The sequence below is a fragment of the Osmerus mordax genome, chromosome 9, assembly GCF_038355195.1.
Source record: "Osmerus mordax isolate fOsmMor3 chromosome 9, fOsmMor3.pri, whole genome shotgun sequence".
NCBI lineage: Eukaryota > Metazoa > Chordata > Actinopteri > Osmeriformes > Osmeridae > Osmerus > Osmerus mordax.
The window spans coordinates 12,846,886-12,860,068 of NC_090058.1; the positions used below are offsets into that span (position 1 = coordinate 12,846,886).

The following is a 13,183-nucleotide window of genomic DNA, read 5'->3' on the forward strand; positions in this document are numbered from 1 at the left end:
AGGAGCTTCATGAAGAGGACAAGCCCAAGCACACACATCTCAGTAGGCACACAACACACACATCCTATACAACACACACATCCTACACAACACACACATCCTACACAACACACACATCCTACACAACAACACATCCTACACAACACACACATCCTATACAACACACACATCCTATACAACACACACATCCTATACAACACACACATCCTATACAACACACACATCCTATACAACACACACATCCTATACAACACACACACAGCCCTCAGGAATGGCCAGCAGGGAACTGGAATCACAGGCACGAACACTCAGCTGGTAATTAAGGCCCCAGCGCTCCCTTGGAAATTAAAGGAATGAAACAGGGGGCCCCTAATCCCCCGCGCCCCTCCCCACCCTATTTTCTTTCTCTCTCTCTCTTCTTTAGCCATCTCCATCCCTCTCTTCCTACAGTGAGTCGCGGCTTCCTCCCAAACGTCCCTCTTCTCCCCCCTCCTTCTCCCCCGTCTTCTTTTCATCCCTCCACCACCCACCCACCCACCACCCTTCTCGCTCTCCTCTCCGCTGGGCTGATTGCCGTCTGGCTTTTCACCTGAGTATCCCCCCTGTTCCACCCAGGCAGCCATATACTGCTCGTGATTACCCCGAGTGTGGGTAATTGTGTCGCGCTGGGTGATATTTCCTCTCAACTTGGCCCCCGAGGGGGCCGTGCTTTAGCGCGTTGTGCGAGGGTGTTTGTGTTTGTAAAGTCACGTTTGCGGTTTGACGAAGATTTGGAGAAAAAAATACCAAAAAATATGCTAGGGACCCCTTAGGAACACCTGATGAATGGACGTGGCACTTAATGGAAGTGTTCGCTTACACGTGTTTTGGTGTTTGGTCCCTGAGTCACCGACAAAGCCTTTTCTGTTGACTACACATCACCCTCTATTCTATCCTCTCATTTATCGTTCTCACACCCGCTCGAATCACGCCCCCCCCCACCCCCCCACCCCCCCCCCCCCCCCCCCCCCTCCATCTTTCACTCACCACCTCAAATTTCCTCCTTCTCATCTTGGCTGTCAACTGCAGTAACACAGACACACACACACAAACACACGCACACATTTTGTTTGGTTTACGAAAGAAAAGAAAACGGAAAACGTGTGCACCATCAGGGAGGCTCCTCGCCAGAGATGCAGGTTAGGTGTCTCCCACCTCCGGGATTCTGTTTCGCTCCTTGTTTCTTGTCTCCTGCCCTCCCCTCTATCTCCTTTATCTTTTCTCCCTCTTCCTTACAGGGTGCCAAAGCTTCCTCATTTTTCCGCCTGCCTTTCCGGTACCTCCCACCGTCTCCCTCATTAAACCCCCTTTCTCCCCCACTGCCCCCTCGCTGTCTGATGTGCTCCCCATGCCCCCCCACCACCCCAAGTCTGTCCTGCCCCATTCCCTGAGTCAGGTTTAGGATGACATCAATGAGTAACAACATCATGACATGCAGGCCTGCATAGTGGCAGGTCCGTGCCCCTCACCCACCCAGCAATTGCCCCCCCCCCCCAGCCCCGCCTGCCTGCCAGCCTGCCAGCCTTCCATAAGGTCATACCAGGGCTGTCTGAACAGGAAATATTTGTGTGTGGTGGTGGTGGTGGTGGTGGCGGGGATGGGGACTTTGTGTGGTGCGCGCGACCATGAGAGAAAAGTGTGGAGGACTGGGGTGTCAATGAGGACAAAGACTAGGGAGAGAGAGATGCCGCTTTCTTCCCTGCTCTCCTCTGCTCTGTGCTGCACGCACGTTTGCTGAATGTAGGTCAGGCAGCCCCAGTCACTCTGCGCCGTGTACAAGCAGGAGAGATCGAGGGTTATTTTGGGGTGTTAAGGTGTGTTTTTGTTTGCGTCTGTGTGTCTGTGCGAGACACAATTCATGTCGGGGTGTTCATCTACACTGTATGCATGGTTTTGTGATTTTGAGTGTGTGTGTGTGTGTGCGTGCGTTCCTGTGTGAACGAAGAGCTTTCATCGCGTTCCTGGCAAATATAACACATTTTCAGCGCACCTCCACGTATACGCTGATTGCACTGTGCGTGCTTGCGTTTTCATCGCAAACGACTTTCACTGTGAGCACAGAGCAGGCGGTCCACCCATGCTATTTATAGCATTCTGATATATAGGCTCTGATAAAGTCTGAGCGAAAGGGGCAGCAGATGCGCTTCCTTCATCTGCGTTTGAAATACCTGAAATGCAACATTCCCCTCTATAACCGTCGGGTTCACTTTAGGATCGTTTGTGTGTCTGTCTGGGGGGCCGGGGGGGGGGTTGCCTGCATGCCTTTTGGCTCCTCAGTTCCTCCTTTCTCACGGTAAAGCCTCACTCGGCAACACCGGGCTCTCTCTCTGTCGCTGTCCTTGGTGCTGAAATCTGCAGCCCATGCGCAAACTAGAAGGCCACGTGCACCTGCATTGTCCCCACATCACGCACACTCACAAACAGAGACAGACAGGCACATGCACACCATCATCAGGCCACTACAACAGGCTAGAGCTAAACCCCATCCCACACCAAAGCCTTAATCAGGATCCAGTGTTGACAGGGCATTTATAGATTACACTGTGATTAGATTAGATTGTGTCTAGTTCCATGTTGTTTAATTGTAACTTGTTTAACTACATGGTCTTATGTTTCTTCCCATTGGCACTTATTTGCTTTTCACAATGTATGCTGTTTTGCCTACCTTTGGGGCTATCTTGTTGTTCATGATCATTGACCGATGCACTTTTGTAAAGCTCTCTCTTGGAAGTCGTTTTGGATAAAAGCGTCTGCTAAATGAATACATGTAAATGTAATGTAGATGACTGGGGGGTGGGGTTGTCTGGATGTAGGGAGAGCGATATCAAAATAAACGACAGATACGTATCATGCAGGCCGAGACACAGGGGGCCCCACCACTACTACCACTTCATAGTGGTGTGCTTCTGGTTGTAAGTGGTGGTATGTATGTGTGTGCATGCGTGATGGGCTGTGTGTTAGCACGTTTGTATGTGTTAGCGTGTGTTAGTTCAGGCAGCATGACAGTCCCCCTGAGGGAGCCCCTTCCTCCTGACACACTTCACTGCCGCACCATCAACACTTCATCTGTTCTCTTCGCATACCCGGCCTCAATTAGTATTCTTGAATGCAGCTGAGAGAGGGAGAGGGGCAGGCAGGGAGGGAGGTGGAGAAGGAGAGAGGGAAAGAGGCAAAAAGGAGAAAGGGAGAAGGAGAGGGAATTTGTACGGGTGTCCGTCTACAACCTCGATCTTTCTCTGTCCAAGTTCAATGCGCCTCTTTTCCCTCTCTCCTCTCTGCCTTTCACACACACACACAACACACACACACACACAAGCGCACACACTTTTTCAGAGCTGTTCTACATCATACCATGGGTTGAACATGCCCAGTCCTAGAGAACAGGCAATATCTTCTCCCTGATCCCTCATTTCCCCCTCACTCTCTTTCTCCCCTCCCTCTGCCACTCCCCGGCAAGGAGGAGAATCATAGAGGGTAGCATGGATCATTAGCTATATTTGTTCCCGTTTCCTGTAGAATATGATAAATCTAGCTAATTACCCCCAGTGCCAAGTCTATTTCAGAATATGACAAGCAGCTATCGAGAGAGATAGAGAGAGAGAGGGGAGGAAATCACATTCACCGCATATACGGACGTACATTTCCATGCTATATGACTATTCATGAAGCCAGAGTCAGGCTCGTTCCCGGAAGACACTCTCAATTTCCATAGTACAGAATTGTGTAAATCCGATTTGCACGGAGATTTGAATTTGTAATGACGTTTTGCTTTTTTGTTGTTGCTTTTTTTTTATGTAGAGAATGATTTTGGAGAAGTGGTGAGCTCCTTTCTCTTCAGTCGGACGTCTACTGTGGTAGACCAAAAGGAAAACAGAGGTCTGATCTCTTCCCAAACCATTGCAGGTAAAAGTTTCCCATTCGTTCACAAACCAGTTTCAGTACAGTTTAACATGTCTTTAACACTCAAGCCAATTCAGCAAGCAAGTGAAATTAAATTCACGTCATTCTTTATATTCATGTCAACCGTTTATGTAGGACTACAGAGTAATAGGAAACCTTGCTATTTCATCCCCATTCCTCATCCCCGTTCTAAAGCAAATTAGACATTGGAGTGATGTTCTGTTTAATTTATAATAAGACATCCTCACCATCTCAGGCACACACCAGCTAAATCATTTTAGATTTTTCTTCAACCCTTTCACCACCTAAAACCTTTCTGCGGTTTACAAACCGGCCACAGCCAAACAGTGTTCGATACAGGTTACATTAAAACTGAACCAGAATTTCGATGCAGCAAATCTGTCATAGCCAAAACATTGATGGCAGTTTTAGCATGATCATATTTTTTGAAACCGGTAGGCCTACTGTAATATCTTGTTAAGAAAAAAGAACCATTTCAGTGTCTATTTCCTACATCACTGGGTTTACAGATGTTTCACATACAATTTTCCAATGATTTATGCTTATTGTAAGGCAATATGCCACACTAACGAACAGAAACATAACCTAATGTGCTTTTTGACTGGGACCAGTATAATCAAGACCACCTAAACTGAGACCAAGACATGTTCAGGACTGAGACCAAGACTCCACACTCATCTTTGGGATTGAAATTGTGTTTAGTGTATTATAATATAATATATAATGTTATCATTACTTTAAAATGTACTCAAATTGCATGCAAACTGTTGTTCAACTCGCATTTTTCATCATGCTAAGAACTCCCTTTGTCATGCTTTGGAGAGTATTCCTTGTTACGTGGTATGCTGTTCCCTTTTAGGAATCCTGAACTGCTAATAGATAGGGGAATTTACTTGTTATAAATGTGGCATTGCCCTCTTATGATGCTCACCAAAACAAAGCTGGCATTTGGACATTAATCCTTTCCCTAAAGGCTTGAATGAAAAACTGAGCCATAGCATCGAATAGTTGCCAATGTTCAGTGAAGGCTTCTGGAATACACACAGGCTGGTTTAAGGAGGTTTAGAAAACATGGGTTCAAAAGTTTTCCCAGTGGATTTGAATCATGTTAGTTTGTTAGTAGTAGAAGAAGAATGATGTGTGGACGGAAAAGTGTTTTGGAAATGTGGCAAAAAAATGTACATTATTTCATGATGAATTGAAGTAAAAAACGTCTTTCCTGTTGTTGTGTCTGCATAAAACCATCATGACAACTTTGCTGACATGTTTCAGTTATGGTCTTCGTAAGACATACCTGAAATGTGTATTTGATCCTTCGGCAAGCCGTCAAACCTACATGGTCCAGACCACACTTTCCTATATCTCTCTATACTGATACTGGGAGAATGAGGATAGTGTTGAGTGGAGCGGAGAGAGAGGAGGGAAGAGCGAGAGAGAGAGAGGAAGGAGAGAGAGAGAGAGAGAGAGAGAGAGAGAGAGAGAGAGAGAGAGAGAGAGAAAGAGAGAGAGAGAGGAGGGGGCTCTTTAACATATGGCGAGTCTCACACAATCGCCGAGAGCATGAGGCTACGCTCTCACAGAAAGCCTTGAGGGAGGAAGCCGAGCCGGCGCCAATGTTGTTGTTGTTGCTGTTGTCGCGGCTGAGACAGAGTGAGGGGGGGGGGGGGGGGGGGGGGGGGGGGGGGGGTGAGGACCCTTGGAGAGCCTCTGAGAGCCTCAGATAGGCCTGTTATTTGTGTTTGTGTGTGTCGGGGGTGGAGGGGGGCAGATCTCTTTGTGTGTGTTTGCTTGCACAAGGAATGTGGATGCCTGTGTGTGCTTAAGTGTGTGTGTATGCGTGCAGGTGTGTGTGTGTGTGTGCAGGTGTGTTGAACACAGCAGACATGCTCCGTCTGACACCGATCGCATTAGACTGACACAAAGACTGTTTGGCCTCTGTTACATAGAGCAACACTACTGCATCTCACACACTGAGTCAGGAACTCAACAAGCTGAAACACCGGTTCTGTGTTTTAGGACGTTGCCCTCCCATGTGTGTCTGTTCAGCCCATTGGTTGCTTAGGCTGGTTTCGTGCCCCGGCATGAATTGAACATTTGATTTCACACAATGAATTGGAGTTGTGTTAAGGTCAAGTGTTGAGGGTAATCTCTCCCCCCAAATAGAAGCTCTCCAAAGCACAGTGTTAGCATGTTGAGTCTGGCTATAGAAAACACGGCAGGGGACTAGCAGGGCTCACCACATGGCTTCTCTCTCTCTTTCTCTCTCTCTCTCTCTCTCTCTCTCTCTCTCTCTCTCTCCCTCTCTCTCTCTCTCTCTCTCTCTCTCTCTCTCTCTCCTCTCTCTCTCTCTCTCTCTCTCTCTCTCTCTCTCTCTCTCTTCTCTCTCTCTCTCTCTCTCTCTCTCTTTCCCTCCCCCCCAATTCTTGCTGTCGCTCTCTTTTTCTCTTTTTGTTTGCTCTCACCATATCCATAGATGATCATTGTTTCTGAGTCTGACTCTCTCTCTCTCTCCCTCTCAAATGTCAGTATCTGAATGGGGTGAGAGGAGGTGTGTCCGCCCAAGGGGTGACTTAGTTGATAAGTTGTTGTTTTTTTTGTTCTTTCTCTTTCATTTTACTGAGGTAGGATTTCCTCTGATTGCCATGGAAACCCCCCATTGTAAAGTGAAACCGTTCAAATCTCTCTCCAACAACGATGTACATCCACTTGCAGGGGAAAAGACACTACTACAGACAGTATTCTCACTTACACCCTCACACATCCCCTCTTCCATACATTATTTCTATTTCTGACAACACTATTTATATGTGAAATCTATTCTCTTGTAAATTGAGTCTGGATCGTTTTGCCTTAACAACCATCTCTGGAGGAGAGTAACCCTCAATGAATTCTTCAGTGTTAGGGAGGTCTTCCATGTCTTCTCTGAGGGTTTAGATTTGTTACTGGTACTGATCTGTGGGTCTCTGTGAATCCTTTTGACATTTTTTGTTAAAAGTCCTAGATTTGATTTCCTGTCCACTGGGGGATTGATATCTTGTGGTCCCTGCCTTGTTAGTAAGCTAGCTGCTTCAAGTGAGGCAGTTTTCCCCTTAAAAATAACCACGAAGTAAAACCTATTTCCATTCCAATAAATTATTAAATCAACACGAGTGTCTTGACAACTGTATTTATCCACATACTCAGACACACATACACACACACACCTCCAACAACTTCCCAACTGCAACCCACCAGTTACATGGTTACTAGGTACAGTTGTGTTGGATACTTTCATTTATTGCTTTAAAAATGAACGCCCTTCATATATCCATGACATCTATGACAGTTGGACAGGAGAGATATGATTCATGAACATTTGATGTGCATCCTCTGTGCCAATGTTGCTGACCAAGGTTCTGTATCAGTGTTTTAATCGATGTATATATCATAAATCTGCTGGGATCTATTAAAGATACAGGAGTTTTCCTACATCTATAGGAACATTCTGTTACAATCCAGTTTGACATCTCGTAATGTTGTGTTTTTGAAAAGGAAAATCAATTCACAATGTACAAAACTTGCACAAGCATTAGGCAAAAACCGTAAGGAAAATTGGCGTGCGCATTCACTGTCTGTGCCTGAAAAAGGATTGGAAGGTGAAAGGAGATAAAGGTGGAAAGATTGACATGGCAAAAAGACGCCAAGAACCAGGTGTGTGACTGTCTGTCTGATTGTCCTTGTCTTCCCTCAGATGGAGGCGGATGCGGACGAGAAGCGCCGTCGCACACGTTCCAAAGGTATTCGAGGCTCCGCCCCTCCACACACTCCTCCAATCACGGCAGGAGCTGCACAGGGTGACCTCCCCTGCACCTCCCTGCTCACACATACACATATCAGACAGTTCCCCAGTTCCCCGCCCAGTTGGCCTAGTCCCGTTCTACGGGAATTCATTTCAGAATGACCCCAAGGCCTGATGTACGCACGAAAACACAAGCGCGCACGCTACCTGTTTAAGGCATATGTGGTCACCATTAGATTAGGCGCCCACACTTATATTTACAGTACATTTACAGTAGAAAAGTGTTTGTCTTAGTGCTGAAAACCATCACAGCTGTTGGAGAACGTACGCTGAGGCTGCTGTGCTCACTTTCTTTTTTCGTCTCTCCATTTTCTCTCCTCCCTTCTGCCTGCCCTGCTGCCTCTGTCAGTGCCTGTGGAACCAGCGACACAAGAGTTGTTCAGGTTAGTGTGCCTTGAAAACGTTGCCTTTCACGACACACTCACAAACAAATCTCAAATCTCATGGAGAGAGGATGGATCAAGTTCGAGAGTTTGACTTCTACCGCATGTTTATGAGCCCCTTAAGGTCAACACAAGCCATACATCAAAACACGCCATAGCCATACCAAGAGCATGTCCAACAGGGCAAAACAACTGAGAGGGAGAGGGATGGTAGAGGAAAGAAAGAGTGAGAGAGTGAGAGAGAGACAGAGAGCAATGGGGGAGAAGGAGAGTCGGCTAGGTACAGTAGATGGGAAACCGTGAACGGTAGTAAGTTGGTCAGTGATGGGCCTTCTCCGGGACTCCCAGCCTCTCACAGTGAAGGGGCAGACACACCAATCCAGACCCCTCTTCACAACAGAGAGTCAGTTAGTGTACTCCTGCAGCCCCACTATACCGCCCTTCTTTCTCTCTACCTCTCCTCTTTGCTTGTCTATTAAAGTATCTCTCTTTCTTCATCTCTCTCTCTCTCTCTTTCTCTCTCTCTCTCTCTCTCTCTCTCTCTCTCTCTCTCTCTCTCTCTCTCTCTCTCTCTCTCTCTCACTGTTTCCCGTCCTCTCTCTCCTTGTTTGCCACATGAAAACATGATATGTATACTTTAACTTCCCTTTATCTAATTCTCTTTCTATCCCCCATCTCCTTTTCCGTCTTTTGGATGTCATCACCAACCCAGTAATAAGCTACCTGTCAACAAAACTGAAACCAGTCAGATAACTGTCAAATACCCCATGACGAATATGTCCTTGTCAAGTCCACACAATGCTTCGACTTGACAATTTAAGACTCCCCTTACATTTATGGATACCACATTGACAAGATCAACAACAGGACTCAAGGATGTCAACACACAACAGCAATCACTACCATCACGCTAACTTCCACACTATGCTGTCCTCTAAGTATGTCCGGAAATAGAAGATCCTATTGACATCATGTGTGTGTGCACATATACTTTATAGTACATGGCTCAGGTTTAGTCCATTTTCCAAAAGCTTCTTCAACCTGCCCCCCAACCCATGTTTTCTCCACACAGTTTAGTCTATGAATAACACTCAGCCCATACCGTGCAGATAGAGGGCTTGGTGTGGATCTGAGATAACATTCTCTAGTCACCTCCAGCTCATCAATGAATAATATTCCACCTGTAAGACCACAGTGTGGCCTCCAGCCTCCAGATATTTCATAGATAGTGTGCCTCCCTCTCTCTTGCCCTCTCTCTCTTTTCCTCTCTACCTCCCTGTCACCTCTCTTTTCTTTATCTCTCCCTCACTCTCTATCTCCCTCCCACACTCTCACCCCCGACCACCCTCCCACCCCCTCCACTGCCCGCCAGAAAGTAATTAATCCAACGATCAATAGTCAAGCCTATCTTCAGGACTGCGGCGTCTGTAACATCGATAATGACGCTCAATGCGACCCCACCCCTTCATTCCCTCAGGTAAGAGCTGATAGTCGTCAGGACGGGGGCACTTGACTTTGCGTCACGAAGGTGTGGCCTGGACCAGGAACAAAGTAGAGTTATTAGCCAGCCTGATTATGAGACATTAGGCAGCTTGACTGCTGAAGTGAAACTAAAATGGATGGTTCACAGTAGGTGGTATAATATGAATTGTGAGTGCCTTTTCTTGTGTCATACGCTGCTGCTAATGGTGGATTTTTGTTGGTTGAGCTTGAGGGTATCAAAGCTTTAGTATGTGTCTATATAAAGGTTTTGAGTTTGACAAGAGTTTTCAGGTGCTACATAAAATGAAATTGCAGAGAAGAGGAAATGAGATTTGTGAAGGTGGAGGGTCATTGTTTGCAGAGTGTCTGCGTGTGCTGTGTGTGTGTGTACTCATTGTGTTTGTTTGTTTGTATGTATACTCAAGTGTGTATGTTCCTTGTGTGGTTGCAGCTGCCCTACACCAGGCTGTGATGGGAGCGGACATGTCAGTGGCAAATATGCAAGACATCGGAGGTAAGGACACGCCCTTTATTTTAAATTCTCCAAGTTTGAATGGGGGGATATTTGCAAATAAACAATGTTGATTTTTCTTCTGAAGCCTGTGTGCAAAATCATCTGCGATGGCATAATAATCATCTTCTCAACGAGATTTGAGAGACAGCTCACAGCACAAACAATCCTTTCACATTTCTCCTTCATTTGCATATTAACAGTCTCAAATGCAAATCCCCGTTTATTGAGGTGTGTGTGAGCTTATGAACTGCCATTCCATGTGTTCAGAAACTCAGAACGAGGGCTTGCTGTAAGGGAGAGGCATAGGTAGAATCATTTCTCAGTCTTTTTGTAAATAGACGTCCTAATCTCATTTTGCTGCACAAACAGTTTTGCTTTCATGGCCGCAGAGACCGAGATTGGGTACGCTTTTTTACTAATTATGCTGGAAGTTAAAGTGTGCAAGGTGTAATAAGATGCTATTACTAGGGTCATTTAAAAAAAACTATGCTTACTCTGACATGTATTGTTACCATTCCAGATACTAACATTTGCCTATAAATGCCATAATTTGTATCATTATGTCCACAGCATCTGAGACACTTACAAATGGTAGCTGGAGGAATTAACCAAGGTCCATGCGTTAAACACTGTTGTACTGTTCAATTGAATCAAACAAAACATTCTGGAGTATCTCCCCACCGCCCTGCCCTTTCTGAGTTGAAGTTGTCAAAGCAATCATTCTCTCCTCGTGGTCTGTAAAGTTTGAAAGAGTTAGCAGAACAACATAATGACATGCTCCATTGCTATATTGGGTCTGTTTCTTTGTCGTGTTTGTACCAGGGTTGCAACATTGAGATACAAACAGACTCACAAATACATGCAGTACCTATAGAGGTACTTGTACAGAAATATACTAAACAGAATGTGCACAGACATACACATATTTCCTACACAGACTTCCACACACACAGTTTCTTTGGGTTACCACTTGTAAATACTTGCTCATACAGCTGTAAACATTTTATATTTACATTTATACATTTAGCAGACGCTTTTATCCAAAGCGACTTCCAAGAAAGAGCTTTAAAAAAGAGCATAGGTCACTGATCATAACAACGAGATAGCCCCAAACATTGTGAGCAGCCAAAACATGAAGCATACATTATGAAAAAACAAATAAGTGCCAAAGGGAAGAACCATAAGAGCATGCAGTTAAACAAGTTACAATTAAACAACATGAAACTCAAGAAGTGCAAGAGTGTACCTGTAGAAAAACAATCAACAGTAAAATACTTCACAGCGAGTACAAGAATTTAAAACCGTTACAACTAACCAAACAACTAACTAAACAAACTTACTAAACAAAAGAGACACAATAGATCTACCCACTCATTCAAGCACAGACACAAACACACATGCATACTGTACACACATTCACACACTCAAACACACACACACTCTAGCTTCCATATGGAAATATTTGCCATCCTGGTCACGTGACAGGCCTTCTAGAGAGAGAAATCAGTCTGTGTTATAATTACTTGCCCTTGTCTGGAAAGGGTCATTACTCAAACCATCTCTAAGTCTGTGTGTGTGGTGTGTGTGTCTATAACGCTTCAGCGAGCTTCGGCCTGTGCAGCCATTTTGTAGCCTACTGTATAGCAGAGAGGCAGCCAGCATTGCACTGGTATCGATCTCCTGCAGAAGAGAGAAAGGGTTGTGTGTGAAGAGGGGAGTGTGGCCAAGCCACCATTTTTTTCTACCACCTTTTCTCCTTCTCACTCTCTTGATGGCACACTGTGACACACTGGGTCGCTAATTCAAGATAAATACAGTCAAATGAACGGGAGCAGCTCAGTCCATCAGCACGTCTGAATCCCTCTCTCCATCTCTGTCTTCCACCCGTATTCTCCTCCTCTCTTTCTGTCCCCGTTCTTACATCGCCCTCCTTCCAGCTGTCTCTCTCCACTGTCTAACGGTCTCTCCTGCCAACTCAATTCCTTCTCTCTCCCCTCTATCCTCACCCGTGTGTCATCTCTGTTTTTCTCTTGCTCTCCCTTTCTCTCTCTTTAGTCTGTCTCAGGCAGCTAATTTCTCCTTCAGATGGTGAGCGGTGCTCATTTGCATACTTATCAAAGTGTTTGGACTCCCCGACAGAAGCTGTAAGAAGGTGGGATCATTAATATGTTAATTGGCTCTTTTTTCCACACTGCTATGCTATGCTGCTCACCAGCGATATATTCTGTGTCTCTATCTCTCTCTTTCTCTCTGCAGTTTAATGTGTGTGTGTATCAAGACTCATGGAATGCCAGAAAACCTTGTAGGCACCCTCACTGATGGTGAAGCTGCATAGCTTAACTGTAAATGTGTGGATGAAAATCCATCTCCTGCTATGAATATTGCCTTGATGATGAAAATGATAAAATAACAGTGTTCTCATTCGTATGTTAATTTGTGACCTTTCACACATTTACCATAGAAATGCTTAGCATACAGTAATAAATAGTAAACTCTAAGGTCAATATGTTTAAATGTAGAACAATGCTAATCTTGATAATGCATTGAAAACCAGTGAGATCATTGTCACTTGAGTCCTTCATAATTAGACGTGCTTGCTCTCAGCAAGGCACCCTATTGTCATATCACTTATATGTATTATTATTATTCCGCACCCTAAATGAACCCTCAATATTTGCACTACGTAGACAGGAAGGATGTCAAATTGTTTGTCTCGATTCCGATTGCGTTGCTGGTATTTCTGCAAAGGTTCTGGTGTGAGGTTGAGGCAGAATTAAAGTTTTGAAGGCCTTTACATTTACATGTAGTCATGTAGCAGGCGTTATTATCCAGAGCGACTTAAAGTAAGTACAGGGACATTCCCCCGAGGCAAGTAGGGTAAAGTGCCTTGCCCAAGGACACAACGTCATTTTGCATGGCCAAGAATTCAAACCGGCAACCTTCTGATTAACAGCCCGATTCCCTAACCGCTCAGCGATCTGACCCCACCATGTACACTCATTGCGT

General features: G+C 45.3%; 1 protein-coding gene across 3 annotated transcripts in view; it reads left to right on the forward strand.

Moving 5' to 3' along the window:
- Positions 1-7,690: 7,690 nt before the first annotated feature.
- myt1lb (myelin transcription factor 1-like, b) overlaps positions 7,691-13,183 on the forward strand; it is a 45,617-nt gene continuing 40,124 nt past the window's right edge. For all 3 annotated transcript variants that reach the window (XM_067242923.1, XM_067242922.1, XM_067242921.1), the window contains exons 1-3: positions 7,691-7,745; positions 8,148-8,181; positions 10,115-10,177. In XM_067242923.1, coding sequence (XP_067099024.1) covers positions 7,691-7,745; positions 8,148-8,181; positions 10,115-10,177 — 152 coding nt within the window. The remainder of the gene's footprint in view (positions 7,746-8,147; positions 8,182-10,114; positions 10,178-13,183) is intronic.